Source organism: Phocoena sinus, chromosome 13 (genome assembly GCF_008692025.1).
Source record: "Phocoena sinus isolate mPhoSin1 chromosome 13, mPhoSin1.pri, whole genome shotgun sequence".
NCBI lineage: Eukaryota > Metazoa > Chordata > Mammalia > Artiodactyla > Phocoenidae > Phocoena > Phocoena sinus.
The window spans coordinates 48,972,821-48,995,863 of NC_045775.1; the positions used below are offsets into that span (position 1 = coordinate 48,972,821).

The 23,043-nt window shown below is 35.2% G+C and overlaps 1 protein-coding gene across 4 annotated transcripts in view; it reads left to right on the top strand.

Moving 5' to 3' along the window:
• VRK2 (VRK serine/threonine kinase 2) overlaps positions 1 to 23,043 on the top strand; it is a 97,450-nt gene that overhangs the window by 30,878 nt on the left and 43,529 nt on the right. For all 4 annotated transcript variants that reach the window (XM_032652936.1, XM_032652935.1, XM_032652933.1 and 1 more), the window contains 5 exons: positions 10,605 to 10,654; positions 11,338 to 11,407; positions 13,252 to 13,339; positions 14,941 to 15,046; positions 16,243 to 16,335. In XM_032652936.1, coding sequence (XP_032508827.1) covers positions 10,605 to 10,654; positions 11,338 to 11,407; positions 13,252 to 13,339; positions 14,941 to 15,046; positions 16,243 to 16,335 — 407 coding nt within the window. The remainder of the gene's footprint in view (positions 1 to 10,604; positions 10,655 to 11,337; positions 11,408 to 13,251; positions 13,340 to 14,940; positions 15,047 to 16,242; positions 16,336 to 23,043) is intronic.

The following is a 23,043-nucleotide window of genomic DNA, read 5'->3' on the forward strand; positions in this document are numbered from 1 at the left end:
TCTCAGTAAAAATATGGGCAGTTAAAACAATGTTTTATGTTGGGCTAAAAAGAAAATATATTCTTCTGTTGTTTTTTATGTGGCCTTTAGATAAGCACTGTTAATTCTATTGTTTTAATTTATTTTTGCTTATATATTATGGAATTGTATTAAAATCTTCCATGATCTTTTTCACTCTGTCAGTTTTTTTTTCTTGGAACTCTGCTTGTTTTGGACATATATTATGAAGGCACATTATCAGATGCTTTCAAGTTCATAATTTTTGTCTTTCTGTTGAATCGTTCCTTTTATGATTAGGGTGGACTAACTCTATGTCTAATAATTCTTCTTTCCTGAGACTTACATACTTTTGAAAATATATATTCCAGCTTTCTTTCAGCTAATTTTGGCTAATTAGTTTATTTTTTATCTTTTTATTTTGTTTCTCTGCACCACTAGGTTTTAGTATACATTTTTTTTTAACAACCTTACAGTTTCTGTCCTTAGAGGGTGAGCTTAGTCTATTCAAATTTATTATGATTACTTGCATCTTTTTTCAAATCAAAGATGTTATTGATTATAGCATGCATCATTATTTTGTATATGTATGTTAAGTATCCATTACATGCTTAAAAATTCATAATTATCCTCCTCTTGAATTGTTTGTTTTTTTTGTGTTTATGTAAGACCTGCTTTATATGAAATACCTAATACTGCTCATTAAACTATGACACGATACCTTTAAAATAATCTTACATATGGAACACAGTTGTTGCAGTCTGTGTAAGTCTTTGGTTGCCAGTGTCAGAAATTCAAATGAATTTAAGCAAAAGGGGGATTTATTGACTCTTGTAAGTGAGAAGTACAGGGCTTTTCTGGCTTTAGGTATGGGTAGCTCTAGGGCTTATGCAATGTCACTAGGACTCTTTCTCTCTCCCTGCCTTAACCCTGCTTTCCTCAGTTCTGGATTTTATTATCAGGCTTTATTTTCCATTTACCGAAGGAAAGTGATCACTGCTGCTATTTCTAGGATTTTGGTGTCCTTAAAGCTTATGGTCTATCTTGTGTTATACAGCATTTTAATGTCAAATGCTAGGGAAGACTTTTATACCTAGTTGGGGCACTTTGCTTTTTCTGAACTGGTTATGGTGGCCTGTGGGCTTGTACATTCCAAAGTGCTACGCTTGGTCATGTGCTCAACTCTGGAATGTAAGGGAGGATACACTGTGATAGGCACCCTTACTAGGTCTACATGGATAGTGGGAGGTTTGGTTCCTCAAAGGAACAACCAGATGAGGTTACCAATGAATAGAAAAAAGATGCTAGAAAGGCAAATATCATATAAATGTACAATGCGTTCCTTATCAGGTCATCAGACTTCTCATCAGAAATTTAAATGAGGATGTGAGACTACTTTACTTTCAACACTATCACTGTCTATGATTGATCTTTCTTCTCAACTTCTAATAGATCAGTCAGCTATAACCTACCAGACTAGATCCCTTTCCCTCCATGGTCAAGTCCTATCAGCTTCACTTTCTGAAATTTCTGGAATCTGCTCATTCTTTTAATCTGCCATTGATACTCTAATCCAATCTATAGTTCTCTCTTTAATCTATCAATATTAAATCCTTACTAATCTATCTATATCTACTCTGGTTCCCTTTCAGTCTTTTCTCCACATTGCAGTGTAGTGATCTGTTCAAGATGTAAATCTCATGTGTTTCCTGTTCCTCAGCTATACCTCAAACTTTTATTTATTTTTTCTTTTTTTTTTTTACTTGGTTTTTTTTTTTTTTTTTTTTTTTTGAGGTATGCGGGCCTCTCAACGGCCGTGGCCTCTCCTGCTGCAGAGCACAGGCTCTGGACGCGCAGGCTCAGTGGCCATGGCTCACGGACCCAGCCGCTCTGTGGCACGTGGGATCCTCCCGGACCGGGTCACGAACCCGCGTCCCCCTGCATCGGCAGGTAGACTCTCAACCACTGCGCCACCAGGGAAGCCCTACCTCAAACTTTTAAAATCTTTCATGGAGAGAAATTCTTAGATAGATTTGCATCTGGCCCTTCATCACCTCTTCAGCTATTTTTGCACAAGCATTCCCTTTTGTATAATTAAATTGTACATTCTCATCATACTGTCCACCTCTCCTTTTAACACTTGTGATAATTACAGTTTTACATCCCATATGAGTATTTGATGAATGTCTGAATTCTCCACTAGACTATGAAAGCAGATACCTTGTCTTTGTCTGTTTTCTGTCATTATTTAATTTCACTACCTAGAATGTGAAGGATTCTATTTATTTATAGTAGGAAATAAATACTTAATTAACTGATCGATTGCTGTAAAGAGATCTCCATGGTCACTAGGACAATTTATTTGTTCAAAATCCATCTCCAAGAGCTTTCTGGTCAATTGATTTTGGATTTAGGCCCTCTAATATAATCTGACTTGGAAGTTTATAGAGAATATTGTGTAGCTATCAAATGACAAGTGTGGGGATGTTTCAAGTATCTGTCAACACATTCATGTAAAATCATATGAAAGGAAGATTCAGACTATAAAGCGGTAAAGATACACTGATTGAAATCAGCAAGGAGTAGAACATTGGACTGGTTGGATATCTTTTTTCCCCACTTGCAACATAATAAGTTACTTATCTAATTGAAACCCTCATTTTCCGTTTGTGCTTTTCTGTTTCTTACATTTTGTTGGGTTTAAAGATGTATTTGCTGTTTTGGATACTTGCTTTGAGAAAAGAAGCAGGGAGTTTCTACTGCCTTCTACCTCAGGAAGCAAAGACCATTGCCTAGAGTCAGTATTGTACTGAGTAGACCAGGGTTAGGGCAGGACTATTTCTCTCCAGCCTTGGGTACCATAATGGTAAAAATAGTTTGTCATGGGGTGGGAGGACAGGCTTTTCTCATCCTTTCTTCTATACTAGGACTGGACCTCTTCTTTTTATACTTTCTTTAGTTTTTTCCTTCCTAGGTATGGATAATCTACTCCCCCTGCGGTTCCCTTGGGACTGCTGCGTGGGTGAAAATGAAATGACTATATGAATAAAGAGGAAAAGAAAAATTTAATTAATATAAATAAGTTAGTTTCTTTTTTACTGTAAAGAGGTCTGGGTTCACAGTTTATATCTAATACCAACCAAAATTGAAGTATCAGTAATTTCTTTGACTAATAGCATTGCTAACATCAAAGTTTTTGGAGATTGCTTAAGAAAATTGTGCATGAGTTGGCTTAGCTGTGAAGTAGAATTTATATAGTTTAGTAAATTTATAACATACTTTTTACATCTATTAAGTGAATTAATAGAGAAAAGACAAGTTGATAGCGTTAGGAGCAAAGGAAAAATGTTAGGAGTAGTAATGAGAGGACATAGCATTTTGGTAAATATACTGAAAATATACCTGAAGAATTTGATCATAATCTAACTGAGAGTTTTCAATACTAGTTTGACCTTTTTTCCCTTCACTTTCCTTTTTTAAAAAAAAAATTTTTTTATTGGAGTGTAGTTGCCTTACAATGTTGTGTTAGTTTCTGCTGTACAGTGAAGTGAATCAGCTATATATATACATATATCCCCTCTTTTTTGGATCTCCTTCCCATTTTGGTTACCACAGAGCACTGAGTAGAATTCCCTGTGCTATATAGCAGGTTCTCATTAGTTATCTGTTTTATACCCAGTAGTGTATATATGTCAATTACAATCTTCCAGTTCATCCCACCTCCCCCTCTCCCCCTTGGTGACCATACATTTATTCTCTTGCTCTGTCTCTCTATTTCTGCTTTGCAAATAGGTTCATCTGTACCATTTTTCTAGATTCCACACATATGCATTAATATATATTTGTTTTTCTCTTTCTGACTTACTTCACTCTGTATGACAGTCTCTAGGTCCATCCACGTCTCTACAAATGGCCCAGTTTTGTTCCTTTTTATGGCTGAGAGTCCACTGTTTATATCTTCTGTATCCATTCATCTGTCGATGGGCATTTAGGATGCTTGCATGTCCTGGCTGTGGTAAATAGTGCTGCAGTGAACATTGGAGTACATGTGTCTTTTTGAATTATGGTTTTCTCTGAGTATATGCCCAGTCGTGGGATTGCTGGGTCATCTGGTAGTTCTGTCTTTAGTTTTTTAAGGAACCTCCATACTGTTCTCCATAGTGGCTGTGTCAACTTACATTCCCACCAACAGTGCAAGAGTTCCCTTTTCTCCAGACCCTTTCCAGCATTTATTGTTTGCAGATTTTTTGATGATGGCCATTCTTGGAGGTGATACCTCATTGTAGTTTTGATTTGTATTTCTCTAATAATTAGTGATGTTGAGCATCTTTTCCTGTGTTTGTTGGCCATCTGTATGTTTTCTTTGGAGAAATGTCTATTTAGGTCTTTCACCCATTTTTTGATTGGGTTTTTTGTTTTTTTGATATTGAACTGCATGAGCTGTTTGTATATTTTGGAGATTAATCCCTTCTCAATTGCTTCATTTGCAAATATTTTCTCCCACTGTGAGGGTTGTCTTTTCGTCTTGTTTATGGTTTCCTTTGTGCAAAAGCTTTTAAGTTTCATTAGGTCCCATTTGTTTATTTTTGTTTTTATTTTCATTGCTCTAGGAGGTGGGTCAAAAAAGATCTTGTTGTGATTTGTCATAGAGTGTTCTTATGTTTACCTCTAAGAGTTTTATAGTGTCCATTCTTTCATTTAGGTCTCTAATCCATTTTGAGTTTATTTTTGCATATTGTGTTGATTTCATTCTTTTACAAGTAGCTGTCCAGTTTTCCCAGCATCACTTATTGAAGAGACTGTCTTTTCTCCATTGTATATCCTTGTCTCCTTTGTCGTAGATTAGTTGAACATAGGTACGTGGGTTTATCTTCAGGCTTTCTATTCTGTTCCATTGATCTGTATTTCTTTCTTTGTGCCAGTACCATACTGTCTTGATTACTGTAGCTTTGTAGTATAGTCTGAAGTCAGGGAGTCTGATTCCTCCAGCTCTATTTTTCTTTCTCAAGGTTGCTTTGGCTATGGGGTCTTCTGTGTTTCCATACAAGTTGTACAATTTTTTTGTTTTAATTCTGTGAAAAATGCCATTGGTAATTTGATAGGGATTGCATTGAATCTGTAGATTGCCTTGGGTAGTATAGTCATTTTCACAATATTGATTCTTCCAATCCAAGAACATGGTATATATCTCCATTTGTTTATGTCATGTTTGATTTCTTTCATCAGTGTCTTATAGTTTTCTGAGTACATGTCTTTTACCACCTTATGTAGGTTTATTCATAGGTATTTTATTCTTTTTGTTACTGTGGTAAATGGGAGTGTTTCCTTAATTTCTCTTTCTGATCTTCCATTGTTAGTGTACAGGAAGGAATGCAAGAGATTTTTGTGTATTAATTTTGTATTCTGCAACTTTACCACCAAATTAATTGATTAGCTTTAGTAGTTTTCTGGTGGCATCTTTAGGATTTTCTATGTATAGTGTCATGTCATCTGCAAACAGTGACAGTTTTACTTCTTCTTTTCCAATTTGTATTCCTTTTATTTCTTTTTCTTCTCTGATTGCCATGGCTAGGACTTCCAAAACTATGTTGAATAATAGTGGCGAGAGTAGACATCCTTGTCTTGTTCCTGATCGTAGAGGAAATGCTTTCAGTTTTTCACCATTGAGAATGATGTTTGCTGTGGGTTTGTTGTATATGGCCTTTATTATGTTCAGGTAGGTTCCCTCTCTGCCCACTTTCTGGAGAGTTTTTATCATAAATGGGTGTTGACTTTTGTTGAAAGCTTTTTCTGCATCTATTGAGATGATCATATAGTTTTCTTTAATTCGTTAATATGGTGTATCATGTTGATTAATTTGTGAATATTGAAGAATCCTTGCATCTCTGGGATAAATCCCACTTGATCATGGTGTGTGATCCTTTTAATGTGTTGTTGGATTCTGTTTGCTAGCATTTTGTTGAGGATTTTTGTGTCCATATTCATCAGTTATATTGGTCTGTAATTTTACTTTTTTGTGATATCTTTGTCTGGTTTTGGTATCAGGGTGATGGTGGCCTTGTTAAATGAGCATGGGAGTGTTCCTTCCTCTGCAATTTTTTGGAAGAGTTTGAGAAGGATGGGTGTTAGCTCTTCTCTAAATGTTTGATAGAATTCACCTGTGAAGCCATCTGGTCCTGGACTTCTGTTTGTTGGAAGGTTTTTTATTGCAGTTTCAATTTCATTACTTGTGAGATTGGTCTGCTTATATTTTCTATTTCTTCCTGGTTCAGTCTTATAAGTTTGTACCTTTCTAAGAATTTGCCCATTTCTTCCAGGTTGTCCATTTTATTGGCATAGAGTTGCTTGTAGTAGTCCCTTAGGATGCTTTGTATTTCTGCGGTGTCAGTTGTAATTTCTCCTTTTTCATTTCTAGCTTCATTGATTTGAGTCCTCTCCCTTTTTTACTTGATGAGTCTCGCTAAAGGTTTACCAATTTTGTTTATCTTCTCAAAGAAACAGCTTTTATTTTCATTGATTTATGCTATTGTTTTCTTCATTTCTATTTCATTTCTTTCTGCTCTGATCTTTATGATTTCTTTCCTCTACTAACTTAGGGTTTTGTTTGTTCTTCTTCCTCTAGTTGCTTAGGTATAAGGTTAGGTTGTTTATTTGAGATTTTTCTTGTTTCCTGAGGTAGGAATGTATTGTTATAAACTTCCCTCTTAGAACTGCTTTTGCTGCATCCCATAGGTTTTGGGTTGTCGTGTTTTCATTGCCCTTTATTTCTATGTATTTTTTGGTTTCCTCTTCGATGTCTTCAGTGATCTTTTGGTTATTTAGCAGTGTATTGTCTAGCCTCCATGTGGTTGTGTTTTTTCCAGTTTTTTTTCCTGTAATTGATTTCTAATCATGGCGTTGTAGCATTGTGGTTGGAAAAGATGCTCCATATGATTTAAATTTTCTTAAATTTACTGAGGCTTGATTCGTGACCCAAGAAGTGATCTGTCCTGGAGAGTGTTCCATGTGTGCTTGAGAAGAAAGTGTATTCTGCTGCTTTTGGGTGGAATGTCCTATAAATATCAATTATGTCTATCTGATCTATTGTGTCAATTAAAGCTGTGTTTCCTTATTAGTTTTCTGTCTGGATGATCTGTCCATTGGTGTAAATGGGGTGTTAAAGTTGCCCACTATTAATGTGTTACTGTCGATTTCCCCTTTTATGGCTGTTGGCATTTTCCTATGTATTGAGGAGCCCCTATGTTGGGTGCATAAATATTTACAATTATTATAGCTTCTTCTTGGATTGATCCCTGGATCATTGTGTAGTGTCCTTCCTTGTCTCTTGTAACAGTCTTTAGTCTAATTCATCTGATATGAGTATTGCTACTCTGGCTTTCTTTTGATTTCTTTTTGCATGGAATATCTTTTTCCATCCCCTCACTTTCGGTCTGTATGTGTCCCTAGGTCTGAAGTGGGTCTCTTGTACACAGTATATATGTGGGTCTTGTTTTTGTATCCATTCAGCCAGCCTGTGTCTTTTGGTTGGAGCATTTAATCCATTTACATTTAAGGTAGTCATTGATATGTATGTTCCTATTACCATTTTCTTAATTGTTTTGCATTTGTTTTTGTAGGTCTTTTTCTTCTCTTGTGTTTCCTGCCTGGAGAAGTTCCTTTAGCATTTGCTGTAAAGCTAGTTTGGTGGTGCTGAATTCTCCTAGCTTTTGCTTAACTGTAAAGCTTTTGATTTCTCCATCAGCCTGAATGAGATCCTTGCTGGGTAGAGTAATCTTGGTTGTAGGTGTTTCCCTTTTAGCACTTTAAATATATCCTGCCCCTCCCTCCTGGCCTCCAGAATTTCTGCTGATAAATCAGCTGATAACCTTATGGGGATTCCCTTGTATGTTCTTTGTTGCTTTTCCCTTGCTGCTTTTAATATTTTTTCTTTGAATTTAATTTTTGTTAGTTTGATTAATAGGTATTGTGGCATGTTTCTCCTTGGGTTCATCCTGTATGGGACTCTCTGTGCTTCCTGACTTGGGTGGCTATTTCCTTTCGCATATTAGGGAAGTTTTCGAGGATAATCTCTTCAAATAGTTTCTCAGACCCTTTCTCTTTCTCTTCTTCTTCTGGGACACCTATAATTTGACTGTTGGTGTGTTTAATGTTGTCTGCAAGGTCTCTTAGACAGTCCTCATTTCTTTTCATTCTTTTATCTTTATTCTGCTCCTTAGCAAATATTTCCATCATTCTATCATCCAGCTCACTTATCTGTTCTTCTGCCTCAGTTATTCTGCTATTGGTTCCTTCTAGTGTAGTTTTCACTTCAGTTATTGTGTTGTTCGTCTCTGTTTGTTCGTTAGTTCTTCTAGGTCCTTGTTAAACATTTCTTGTATTTTCTCAATCCGTGCCTCCATTCTATTTCCCAGATTTTGGAGCATCTTTACTATCATTACTCTGAATTCTTTTCTAGGGAGCTTGCCTATTTCCTCTTCATTTATTTTGTCTTATAGGTTTTTACCTTGCTCCTTCGTCTGTAACATATTTTTTTGTCATCTCATTTTTTTTGATGAGTATGGCTGTGTTCCTGTCTTGCTGGTTGTTTGGCCTGAGATGTCCAGCACTGGAGTTTGCAGGCAGTTGGGTGGTGCCAGGTCTTGGTGCCGAGATGAGGAACTCTGGGAGAGCTCACACTGATTAATATTCCCTAGGGCCTGAAGTTCTCTGTTAGTCCAGCAGCTTGAACTTGGCGCTCCCATCACAGGAGCTCAGGCCCGACCCCTGGCCTGGTCATACAGGGGCACCTCCCATCCCCTTAGGTGTCAGTGGTCCCCCACTAGCGCCCATCAGAGAATTGCTCTGATGCATACTTGTGTACTTGTGAGGAGATGTGAACTCCACGTTCTTCTACTCCGTCATCTTGACTCCGTTCCCCCTGGGTCATCCTGGAGAAGACGGATTGAAGCCAGGAGAAAGCTAGAGCATGGGAGACCTGTCAGAGGCTTGTTCGATGAAATCGGGTAAAGGATGGCTACATTCTGTACCTGGGCTTTACCCGTGGTGGGGCAGTGGGCACCTTGGGCAGCCAAGGTGCGCTTCCACCTCTCACTGTTGATTATCCTTCCTGTAAGCACCTGGACATTTCTGCAAAATCGGCTCCTCAGACCAGCCAGATAGCTTCCATCAGCTCTTTCAAAGCTGGGGGAGGAACAGGTTGTGCAGGCTTTGGGTTCAGCTTGGCTAGTCTATCCCAAAAGGAATAGCATGTGTTTTGGGGAACACAAAGGGATGCTTTTCTCTTTCATAGTTATGACACTATGGTTATAAGGGACTTCATATGTCTTCTACAATAGCAAAGAGAGGAACACACTATTTTCTTTCATTTCCAATATGCTACTTGGTACAAACTGCTCTCAAAGGTATCTGTATGCCAAACCGAGAGATTCTATCTGCATATTCCACTGAAGATTAAGCAGCCTCTTACAGATCTTTATTTCTTTGATGGTTGTTGAGCTGCGCCCCACTGGCCTACAAGGCTTCTACTTGCCCAGCTTCAAGACTGAAGATAGAGCTCGGAGTTAGTGACAGAGACATTAGTGTTTAATGGATGGGGGAGCATACATGTCTGAATCAAGGTTCTGGAGCAACACCCCACGGTTTGTGGTGTACAGTGGATAGGACGTTGTGGCCGACTTTGCTGGGGGGATGGAGGGAATCCTTTCAGTTTCCTTTAAACATCATCCTGACAAACACTTAACACAGTGCCTTGCCTATTCCTAGCTTCTTGATAAATAAATATTGGTTAGTTGAATGAATAAAGGAATAAATGAATGAAGAGTAAATAGTTGAATGACAACATTCTAGACCTTCACAATATGAATAAATATACGTGTCAACTTCTCTTATTAAGATTTGAATACAAAGTAATCTTTTAATAATTTAGATAATGTAGATGAAACGATTGATTTGATTTAAGAATTTGAACAGTGGAATTTTCTTAAGTTGGATTACTGTGTCTAAAATGCAAATGGTAAGTAATAAAATGAAGTAAGATAACTTGAAATTGAAATGAGCTTATGTTATGAGATACCTACTCTTTAATTTAGGAATAGTTGATTGCTAGGCTCAGGAGATGATTTTTTAGAGACTTTATTCTCTTTCTAACTTGATTTATTTTAGAATTTTGCCAAGTAGAAGTTGTTTTGAACTTTCTACGTAAAATGAATCAGTGTTCACTTCTGAATTATCATAGATTTTAATTTAGCAAAATTCAATCAATGGATTATAGTATATATCATTTATTTGGTTTAATGCTATATATCCAGAAAATAGGTTCCCCTACATTTGGATCTATGTGATTGATGTAATCTGTTGGTTTCCGTGTTTGAATATTTGAGTATGGTTTGTGGTAAAGAGTGTGGGCTGTGGTGTCACACGTGAGTTTCAATCCCCAATCTGCTGCTACTTAGTGAACAAATTATTCAACTTGTTAAACCTTAGAAGCATCTTGTATAAAATGGAGGTGATACCTACCATAAGAGGTTCTTAGTCCAGTGTCTGAGATATAGTAGGCATTCAGTAATTGGGAACAACTATTGTTTTCCTCATTCTCTTTTGTTCTGCAGCTTTCCCCATAAATAACCCAGATAAAGATGCAAGACATGTAATAAAAGTGGTAAGTATTGCTCTTAAATTTGTGTTTCACATATATTTGACATTTTTATTTTCTGCTTTATTCATTTCATTTTTGTAAAAATGTTTCTCACCTTAGTTTTCTTAATTTTAATTAACAATACATCTAATATTATATATTTTCACATTATTAAAATGTAAAGACTGGAGAATTTTGTTCTTCTGCATTGACATTTATCATCCTTGTATCTTATCTAGCTCTCTGTCTTCTGCCTTTCTTTTCCTCTCTACTCTAGATGATAAAGTCCTTAAAGGCAGGAATGAGGTTTTATTTTTGTTTGTATCCCCTGTGGCTAGTACTATGAACAAAATATTGTAGACACTCAGTAAAGATTCATGTATGAATGAACCACCAGGGTAGTTTGCAGTGTATCCACCCTGTTATACATGTTAGTACACATTGAGTGTCTGTGTACGTGTACAGTTCTCAGTGTTTTTAGTAAGTTCTTTCCATAAGAAGACTACTTTCTCATGTCTAAGACTGTGTAGAGATAGCATTACAAAATGTTAAAAATGAGGTTCTTTGTTTATTTAGTGCTTTTCTGAGATTTTTGTGATTCAAGTACTATTATATATTACATATGTATACTCATTTTCACAGTTGAAATACCAATTCCGTCTTTAAAATTTTTTTCTAATAAAGTTAACTGTTCTTTTCTTTTATAGGAATATCAGGAAAATGGCCCATTATTTTCAGAACTTAAATTTTATCAAAGAGCGGCCAAAAGAGACTGTAGTAAGTAAAATTAGCAAAGTAAGCTATTTCCATATATATGTTTGCTAAAGTGGCTGTTAATATTTTTGTCTTTTTCTGGCCTTATGGAAAATTCTTTTCAATTAGGAATTTTTACTGTAAAATGATACAGTTAACTGTTATATAAAAACAAGACAGATGGTATACAAATCTTGATATTATATACATAATTGGTTATATATTTCAAGTAAAAGTTATTTCTTTTACTTTACATAAAATGCTGGATTGTTGACCTAAGCTACCAAGGGTTCTCTAGGTATAAAAGATAGTAAAATGAAATTGTTTCTTTCACAAAAAACCATTTGGATAAAAAGGATATAAGGAAAAGACAATAAAATGGGCAGTAGATTATAAAGAAAAGGAATGACCATAGAATAGATTCGGGCATAGTGTATGGAAATGATTAAACATTAAGATGATTTAGAAAATAAGTTAAAAATGTTAAATATTTGTATGTTGGGGCTTCCCTGGTGGCGCAGTGGTTGAGAGTCCGCCTGCCGATGCAGGGGACACGGGTTCGTGCCCCGGTCTGGGAGGATCCCACATGCCGCGGAGCGGCTGGGCCCGTGAGCCATGGCCGCTGAGCCTGCGCGTCCGGAGCCTGTCCTCCGCAACGGGAGAGGCCACAACAGTGAGAGGCCCGCGTAACGCATTAAAAAAAAAAAAAAAAAAAAAAAAAAAAAAATATTTGTATGTTGAGTAATTAATTGGAGCTGGATATCAGATGTAAGAACTACCAGTTAGAGGATTGGAATATGAAATAAATATGAGCAGAGCTAAGAAGAAAAAAAGCATGTTATAAATACTGTATGATATAGATGGACTAGTAAAGCTTAAAGGAAATTGATATGAGTATAATTAAGGTCCTTTACATTATGTTTAGGAAAGAGAATGATGAGTCTAACCTCAATAATTAACTTTGTTTTCTTTAACGAAACCTTCTGAGCATTAAGACTATAGTCGTTACTAACTGCTTAAACTATGTCACAGTGACAAACAGAATCCATTAGACTTCATTGCTTATCAGTAGAGCTGTCTTAAACATTAAGCATATATGGTAGAGAAGTGAAAAATTAAATAAGCTGCCTGATTAAGTGGATTTGATTTTTTTAAACAAAATTTAATCAAAACAGTTTCAGTACAACAGTTTCAGAGTAAGATGATTTTTCTGCCCAACTTTTATTTATTTATTTTGACTACTGTGGCTTTAGACTTTTAGTAATATGGAAGAAAAAGCTGTCTTTCTACTGATCCTTTGGTGGTTAACATATTTTATATTTAAAAATGTAACAAACATGTAAGGGAATTAATTTTTTTTAATGAATAGAAACATTTGTGTAAATGATATCAATGCATTTTATGACTATGCTATTTTTGTTTCTGTTTGTTATTGCATATTTTATTTTTTATATTAAAAAAAATTTTTTTGGAGTATAGTGGATTTACAATGTTGTGTTAGTTTCTGCTATACAGCAAAGTGAATCATATATACATATATATATTATATACATATTCACTCTTTTTTAGATTCTTTTCCCATATAGGTCATTACAGAGTATTGAGTAGAGTGACTATGACTATTTTTGTTTTGGTTATAACTGATTTAAAATTTTAAAATGTTAGAAATCCATGTATGTTTTTATGTTAATTATAATGATAAATAGACTTTGCAACTATTAGCTAGATATATTTGATTTTTAAAAAATGTTTTTAGGAAGGTCTAATTTCTGTTTAAGTTAGCTAAATAAGTTTAAGCATCTATGCAAAAGTAAGAAATACCTTTCTAAAAAAGTATACCTTTTTTCCTGTGAAATTTGTCTTTGCAGTCAAAAAATGGATAGAACTCAAACAGCTTGATTATTTAGGAATTCCTCAGTTTTATGGATCTGGTATTGCTGAATTCAAGGGAAAAAGGTAAAATGGAATTATTATAATCAAATATTGTCCTGTAACTATTTCTCATGTGGTCTATTAGTTATTTGTTGCTATATAACTAATGACCTAAAATGTGGTGGCTTATAATGACAAACTAATATTATCTTAGTTTCTGTGGGTCAGTTATCTATGTATAAATGGCTTCCCTAGATGGTTCTTGCTCAGGACTTCTCATGAGGATATAGTCAGATGTCTTTTGGGCTGTAGTCTTCTCAAGGCTCGACTGGGGAAGGATCTGCTTTCAAAATCACTCATGTGGCTATTGGCAGGCCTAAGAGGATCAGCTTTTAAATTCTCTCACGTGATTGTTGGCAGGCCTCACTTCCTCACCATGTAGGTCTCTCCAGAGGGTGCCTGAGTGTCATAAAGGCATGGCAGCTGGCTTGCAGTAATTGAAAGAGAGAGAGGAGAAAGAGCACACACAAGAGCATGCGTCCAAAACGAAAGTCACAGTCCTTTTATAACCTAATTGTAGACGTGATAGCCCATCATTTCTATTGTATTCTCTTTGCTAGAAGCAAGTCATTAAGTCTACCCCATAGTCAAGAGAGGAGATCTAATTAAGCTCCATCTCTTGAGAGGCACAACCAAAAATTTGTAGAAATGTTTTTAAACTCACCAAACATGGCTAGTCATCACATATAAATAATTAATAGTAGTGATTTTTAAAAAAATGTCATTTGTTAGGTACCCATTTTGTTCTTTCAGTAGCCTTTTAAGATAGGTGATAATATTTCTTTTCCTAGGTGAGAAGATAGGCTCAGAGGTCAGTGCTTTGCCTAAATGGTCTTTAAATGCTATAATTTTTTTAAAAAAATGAACAAACAGTAATCTTGAAACAAAGTAAAGGGCTACCTATAGGGGAGTGAATGGCTGAGTAAACCATGGTACATCTATATCATGTAATACTATGCACCCCATTAAAGGAATCAATTAAAGCTCTACCAGTTGATTTGGAAGGATTTCAATGAGGTATTATTGAAAAAAGTATGATGCAGAAAAGTTCATATAATTAGATTGCATTTTTGTCAAAAAAATACAAAAATTCCTGTATGTATTTGTGTATACATAGATAGATATAGAATCGGGGCAGATATGAAGGGAAGAAAAGGGGCGGGGAGAGGTCCCAAACAGAAAAGAAAAAAAAGACATACATTTAGGAAAACACATGTTTATAAATGTATAGAGAAAGTAAATATGATTTTATAAGGTCAAGAAACAAATATAAATAAAATCTTCTGTATGGAAAAATAATTGCTCAAGGCCATATGGAAGAAGGTGATGGAGTCAAAACGAATTAAGTTCAAGACTAATTTAGAAAGACTTCTCTTTTCGTGTTCTAAGACAGTGTGAGTGGTTCAGCACAGAATGCTCTTCTACTCAAAAACTAACTGCAAAGTAAATACTTAGTATGTTTCTGCAAAAGAACGGCAATATAACATACATTCATTCTCTAATGGTTCAGATTGCATCATTCTTTATTGTTAAGTTGGGGGTATTTTTCCATTGTTTCAAATTCATAAATAGACAGTTTCAGCATTGCTATTTTAACATCTCCTTTTGACTTCTCCTTCTTATAGTTACAGATTTATGGTAATAGAAAGACTGGGAATAGATTTGCAGAAGATCTCAGACCAGAATGGTACTTTTAAAAAGTCAACTGTCCTGCAGCTAGGTATCCGAATGGTAAGAAAGAATGACTTATTTCCCATGCTCCATTTTCAGATTATTTACTTGTTACAACATACAAATTGTTGCCCTTTGTGGAATTATCAGAGAATGAAGGATTATTGCCCTAGAAATGTCAGTTATTGAGCATAGATACTATTTTGGTGAAATTGATAACAGTGGGCTCTGTAAGTGACAGAATGTGCTGTGTTTGGCACTACAAACTCAATTAGGCTTTGGTTCTACAGTCTGATTTTTTTTTTTCTCACAGCTTTGTTATACATATCAGAACAAGCTTGCATTGCTATAAGAATAACCTCTCTTTTGTCAGTTATATTTATAACAATGCAAAGTATGGCAAAATATATTATTTTCCATACTACACATGTGGTGGTAAGGGGGTGCTATAACGTTTTTATTATGAGTTTGGGATGGTGGCAGTAATTAGTGTGGCAATGAATAATATATACTTTGCCAAATAAGAAGCAATGAAATCTTAATAGCACCCATGCACACATTTTGTTTATACCACGTATTCGTCTTATCTTGTTTGTGTTTGGTTTGCCTAAGCTCCATTTTATTTTTTCCACTTTAGATAGAATGCGGCTACTCATGCCAGGTTGGGATGTGGCAAACAGAACTCATTAATTTTCCCATCCATCCTCTAGCCAGCCAACAAATGTTTATTGAGCACTAGGCATAGGTAACATGTAAGTCTCAAGGGTTTCAGAGATGAAGCGTAGGTGTTTTCTGTTACTCTAGAGGGAGAATGCCTTTCTCTGTAATCCTGGACGTGGGATTTTGTTCTGGGAGCCCCCAAAACTTATTTATAATTATTGCTTGGGCGAGGGATTGTTGAGTGGGCGTCATGATTATTTCACTTTAGGTCTCTGATTTTATCATAATTTTCCTCTGCACAGTGTGATTTGGGCACCGTGCTGTCAGGAGCATAGGCATTGTCGAGTCTTGGCTTCCTCTCCATCAGAGGTGCATTTAAAACACTTGATATTTGAGGATCCTTTTATTCACCTTTTTCCCAGGATGAGCGACCAGCACATATGATCATTTTAGAATAGATAAATGCATAATTGTGAAATACATCATTTTGTCATTGTTAATGTGAAAAAATACATGTTATTCTCTATTCACAATGTTCAGGTTGATCTGGAGTTCTAAATAGACATCAGTATAACCTTATATCTTTCTTTTCACAGTTGGATGTACTGGAATATATACACGAAAATGAATATGTTCATGCTGATATAAAAGCAGCGAATCTACTTTTGGGTTACAGAAATCCACATCAGGTAAATACAGTATTAAGCTTTTGCCTTCAGTAAGGATCTTCAAAGTACCATACTGAGACCTTCAATAAACAAACTCCTAACAGGCAAAAGTTTGCAAATGAGGACTTAACATAATGAGTGTTGTAATTTATCCTATCTTATCTAATTTAATGCACTAACCTGATAAATGATTAGGATGAAGAAGCTGAGACTGGGGGCAGGGGGTAAATAATTTATTAATGGACATATAGTGACTGAGCAGGGATTTGAACTTCTGAGCAAATATAAGCAAAAACCATCAAAATGCAATGAGAGAAGGGATGGATTTATGCAGAGAAAAAAAAAAAAGGCTGTCACCTTAGTTCTTCTTCCATGTATAAACAATTAAGTTTTAAACAGAGCAGCATTGCCGATACAACTTTTGTGATGATGGAAATATCCTGTATGTTACTGTCCAGTATGGGAGCCATTAGCCACACATGGCTGTTAAGCACTGGCAGTGTGGGTAGTACAATACCAAATGCTGGTGAAGATGTGGAGCAACAGGAGCTCTCATTCATTGCTGGTGCTATGGCCACTGTGGAAGACAGTTTGGCAGTTTCTTACAAAACTGAACATACTCTAACATATGATCTGGTAGTTAAATTCCTTGGTATTTACCCAAAGGAGTGGAAAACTTATATCCACAGAAGTACCTACACACAGATGTTTATAGCAGATTTATTCATAGTTGCCAAAACTTGAATAAAGATGTCCTTTAATAGTTAAATAAACTGTGGTTCATCTGGACAATACAATAGTACTCTACATTAAAAAGAAATGAGCACAGGCTTCCCTGGTGGTGCAGTGGTTGACGGTCCGCCTGCCGATGCAGGGGACACGGGATCGTGCCCCGGTTTGGGAAGATCCCACATGCCGCGGAGCGGCTGGGCCCGTGACCCATGGCTGCTGAGCCTGCGCGTCCGGAGCCTGTGCTCCGCAATGGGAGAGGCCGCAACAGTGAGAGGCCCACATACCGCAAAAGAGAAAAAAAAAAAAAAGCCATAGAATATTTAACACCACAAGTGGACCCTAACGTAAACTGTAGACTTTTGGTGATAATGACGTATTGGTGTAGGTTCATCCGTTGTAACAGATGTAATACCATGGTGTGGGATGTTGGTAGTGTGCGAGGCTATATTTTGGAGGAGGGGAGAGTGGTGTATGAGAACTTACTGTACCTTCCACTCAGTTTTACCTAAATTGCTCTACATTTAGTAAAATTGAATTTGAAACTGGTCTAAAAAATAGTCTTAAATAGTGAGACTAGTGTGACCGAAGAACTGAATTTTAAATTTAACTTGATTCTGATTAGCAATTTTTTTCATCTTGATTTCTTCCCCAGCTTTATTGAGGTTTAGTTGACAAAAATTGCATGTGTTTAGGTTGTACAACATGATTTATTTAAGGTATACAAAGTGATGATTTATTATACTATATATTGTGAAGTGATTAATCAAGTTAACACATAGATCACATAGTTACCTTCTGTTTTGTTTTGTGGTGAGAACACTTAAGACCTACTCTTAGCAAATTTGAAGTTTACAGCATTATTAACTATAGTCACCATGTTGGGCATTAGATCCCCAGAACTTACTCATCTTCTAACTAAAAGTTTGTACCCTTTGACCAGCATCTCCCCATTTCTTCCACACCCCAGCCCCTGGTACCACTGTTCTACACTCTGATTTATAAGTTTCACTTTTGTATATGCCACATATAACTGAGATCATACAGTATTTGTCTTTCAGTGTGTCTTGGTTTATTTCACTCAGCATGATATCCTCTAGCATAATGCCCTCTAGGTTCACCCATGTTGTTGCAAGTGGCATATTTCTTTCTTTTTTATGACTGAATAATACTCCATGGCATATATATATACCACATTTTCTTTATCCATTTATCCATCAGCAGACACTAAGGTCATTTATGATCTTGGCTGTTTTTAATAATGCTGCAGTAACATGGGAATACAGATATCTCTTCAAGATAATGATTTCTTTTCCTTTAGATATATACCCAGAAGTGGATTGCTGCATCATATGGTAGTTCAATTTTTAATGTTTTTTTTTTTTTTTGAGGAACCTCCATACAGTTTTCCATAATGACTGTACCAATTTACATTCCCACCAACAGTGTACAAGGGCTCCCTTTTCTCCCATACCCTCAACAACACTTGTTATCTCTGATAGCCATTCTAACAGGCATGAGGTGTTGTCTCATTGTGGTATTAATTTTTAATTTCCCTGATGATTAATAATGTTGAGCACGTTTTCATATACTAGTTGGCCATTTGTCTTCTTTGGAAAAGTGTCTCTTTAGGTTCTTTGCCCATTTTTGAATTGGGTTATTTTGTCTTGCGAGTGAGTTATATGAGTTCTTATGTATTTTAGATATTAACCCCTTATCAGATATGTAGTCTGCAAGTATTTTCTCCCATCCCATAGGTTGCCTTTTCATTCTGTTGATGGTTTCCTTGGTTGTGCAGAATCATTTTAGTTTGATGTAGTCCTACTTGTTTATTTTTGTTTTTGTTACCTATGCTTTTGGTTAGTCCTACTTGTTTATTTTTGTTTTTGTTACCTATGCTTTTGGTTAGTCCTACTTATTTATTTTTGTTTTTGTTACCTATGCTTTTGGTTTCAATTGCAAAAAATCATTGCCAAGGCTGGTTCTCAAGGATTAGAAGAATTAACATTATTAAAATGTCTGTACTACCCAAAGCAATCAATGGATTCAATGGAATTCCTACCAAAATTCCAATGGCATTTTTCACAGAAATAAAAAACCAATCCTAAAATGTGTATGGAACCACAAAAGACCCTGAATAGCCAAAGCAATCTTGAGAAAGAACAAAGCTGGAGGCATTACACATGCTGAATCAAACTATATTACAATGCTATAGTAATCAAAGCAGTATGCTATTGGCATAAAAACAGACATAGCCCAATGGAACAGAATAGAGAGCCATGCATATACGATCAACTAATTTTTGACAGGGGTGCCAAGAATATTCGATGGGGTAAAGATAGTTCATCAATAAATGGTGGTGGGAAAATGGGGTATACGCATGCAAAAGAATGAAATTGGACTCTTATACCATACACAAAAATAAACTCAAAATGGATTAAAGACTTAAATGTAAGACCTGAAACCATACAACTAGAAGAAACCTAGGAAAAAAGCTTAATTTTCGGCTTCCCTGGTGGCACAGTGGTTGACAATCTGCCTGCCAATGCAGGGGACACGGGTTCGAGCCCTGGTCTGGGAGGATTCCACATGCCACGGAGCAACTAGGCCCGTGAGCCACAACTACTGAGCCTGCGCATCTGGAGCCTGTGCTCCGCAACAAGAGAGGCCACGATAGTGAGAGGCCCACGCACCGTGATGAAGAGTGGCCCCCGCTTGCCACAGCTAGAAAAAGCCCTCACACAGAAACGAAGACCCAACACAGCAAAAATAAATAAATTAATAATAAACTCCTACCCCCAATATCTTCTTTAAAAAAAAAAAAACAACTTAATTTTAATTGGTTTACATTTACAAAACCACATGTGGCTAGTAGCCACTGTATCAACAGAGATTTAAAGAGTTAAAAAATTGAGTCTATAACTAATCAGAAAACATTTAGCTGAATATTTAACTGAACTGTACATGAGGAAAGAAATTTCTAAATAAAAATACCCCCAAAATCGTAGAAAATATTGTGAAATTTCAAATTTTAAGATATCTGTATATTAAAAAAATTGAAAAATGAAAGGCAAGTGAAAATCTGGGAAGTATATGACAAATATTTTAGGATATATAACCAGCTTTAAGAAAATTAATAAGAAAAACACCAAGTAATTTCTTAAAATAATGATTTAAAAGAATGAGCAGAAAAGAAATACGACTACCTGAGAAATAAATGAAAAAAAGTTCCCCATTACTAAAAACTAAGAGATATGCAGATCAAAACAGTGAGGCAACATTTTAAAATAACTTATCAAATAGGAAAAGTCTGAAATAATAATCTGATGATATTGAGGCTGATGAGGGTGCGGACACTTGTAGAATGCCAGTGGGAATGTAAATTAAATGGGAGTAGTAGAAGAAATTAAGTTAATGGAAGGGCAATTTGGAAATATATATTAAAAGCCTTTAAAAGTCTGCATACTTTTTTAAGGTTAGGTTTATTGAAGTATAATTTACAAACAGTAAAATTCATCCTTTTAAATGTATAGTTTGATGTGTTTTGACACATGTATATCATATAACCACTACTATAATCAAGACAGAGCATTTCTATCATCCTCAGAAATTCTGTCAGTCAGTCCCCTTTTCTCACCCTGAGGAAATGATTTCTGCCCCTATTTTTTTTTTTTTTTTTTGCATTTTTAGGGATGTCATATAAATGGAATTATAGCTTTTTACTCTTTGTGTCTGGCTTCCTTTACTTAGCATAATATTTCTGAGATTTATCCATGCTGTAGTTCGTTAGTAGTTCATTCCTTTTTAATGATAGGTAGTAGTCTATTGGAAACTACTGCAGTTTCTTTATCTGTTTACCTCTGGATAGATGTTTGTGTTGTTTCCAGTTTTTGACCATTATGAATGAAGATGTATAAACATTCATGTACAGGTTTTTGTATAGGTATATATTTTAACTTCTTCCGGGTAAATAACTAGGAGTGGAATTTCCAGATTGTGTGGAAGTGTATGTTTAACTTTAAAAGAAACAGCCACACTGTTTTCCAGAGTGATTGTACCATTATACCTTCCCATCAGCAACGTGGGTAATTCCAGTTGCCCCATATCTTGCCACCACTTGGTTTCATTAGTTTTAAACATTTAAGCCATTATAGTAGATGCGTGGTTATATCCAGTAGTAGGTTTTTTAAGATATTGTTTTATTTATCCCACATGAAGTGGGAGCATAAATCCAGGTGTTGTATTCCCTCATTGCTGTAAGTAAAAAGGACCAGTTTTTTAAATTTATTTATTTATTTATTGTGAATTGTCTGCTCATGTCTTTTGCCCATTTTTCTAATATTTTTTTTATTCCTTGATTTTGAAGAGTTCTTTAGATATGAATTATATTAGCCATTAATCTATTACATATTTTGCAGATATTTCCTCCCAATTTGGCTTTTCTTCTTTGATTATACTTGTGTTGTTTTATTGTCATGTAGAAGATAAATTTAAAAATTTTTAATGTGGTCAAATTTATCAGTCTTTCATTTACTATGGATATTGAGTCATGGTTAGTAACCTTGTTCTACAGACAGGTGTATATGAATTTTATTATATGATTTCATTCTTTACATTTAAATCTCTTTTTCACTTAAGAGATTATTCTTTTACATGACAGGAGGTATCAACCAAATTTTATCTTTTCCTAAATGATTTTCCAAGTTTTCAACAATATTTATTAAAAATAAAAAACTTTGCTTCAGTGATATTATTGCCACCTTTATTATATACTAAATTTCCATACATACTTGAATCTATTCATGTACTTTCCATTGAATCCTTCTGGTTTGACTGTCTATTTATGCTTCATTGCCATACTAGTGCATTAATTTCTGAGGCTTTGTAGTGTATTTTAATATCTGGTAGGGCTGGTAGTGCCTCGTAGATTTTCTTTTTCAGTGAAATTCTAGCTATTCATATTTTTCTATATTTTGTTGTGTAGCATTTTCATTGGAATTTTGTTAAATTAATTTAGGGAAAACCTGACATCTTTATGATTATAGATATTCTATTCAACAACAGGGAGTGTTTTTGAATTTCACCAATTTTTACTTTTGTATCTTCTGAGGTATTTTAAAGCTTTCCTCATATTAGTTTTACATATTTCTTGTTACACTTATTCCTAAATATTAAACCATTTTTGTTTGTACTGTCAGTGCAGTTTTAGTCTACCATTTTATCTTCTAAGTGATTATTGTTTGTGTATATGAAAGTTATTGATTTTTATGCATTCATTTTATATCCTGTTAATTTATTGAATTTGGGGTAGTTTTAGTAATGATTCTCCAGGGTTTCCTTAGGAAACTGTATATCACATACAAGGAGATAATAGGTTTCCTTCTTTTCCACTTCTTATATTTCTGATTTGTTTTCCCTAATATGCATCCAGTATATAGTAAGTTGTAGTGAAGTTCGTGACCATCCTTTCCTCTTCTTGATCTTATTGGAAATGCCTAAAGTAGTACCCCACTAAATGTGATTGATACTGGCTTTAGGACTAAGGCATATCTGCATATATGTGTATGTGAGTGTGTGTGTGTCTTTATAGTTATATTAAGGAAATAATCACCAGTTCCTCTGTTCTTGAATGGATGTTTTGTTTGTATGGAATAGGTATTGAATTTTGTCCAGTGATTGTTTAGCGTGTACGGAAATTATCACGTTTTTCTCAGGTCAGTTAATATGGTATAATACATTGCTGTGCTTCTAATATTGAACCAACTGTACTTTCCAGGAATAAATCTCACTTTGTTATGGTATATTATTTACCTAATATGGTACTGAAGTGTGTTCAGTAATATTTTATGTAGTATTTTCGTATTGGTATTTATAAGTGATATTGGCCTGTAATTATCTGTTTTTGTGCTATTTTTTTTTATCAGATTCAGGTATCAACATTCAACTTGCTTCATAAAAAGAATTTGAGGTTTACTTTCATTTTCTGTGTTCCAGAACTAT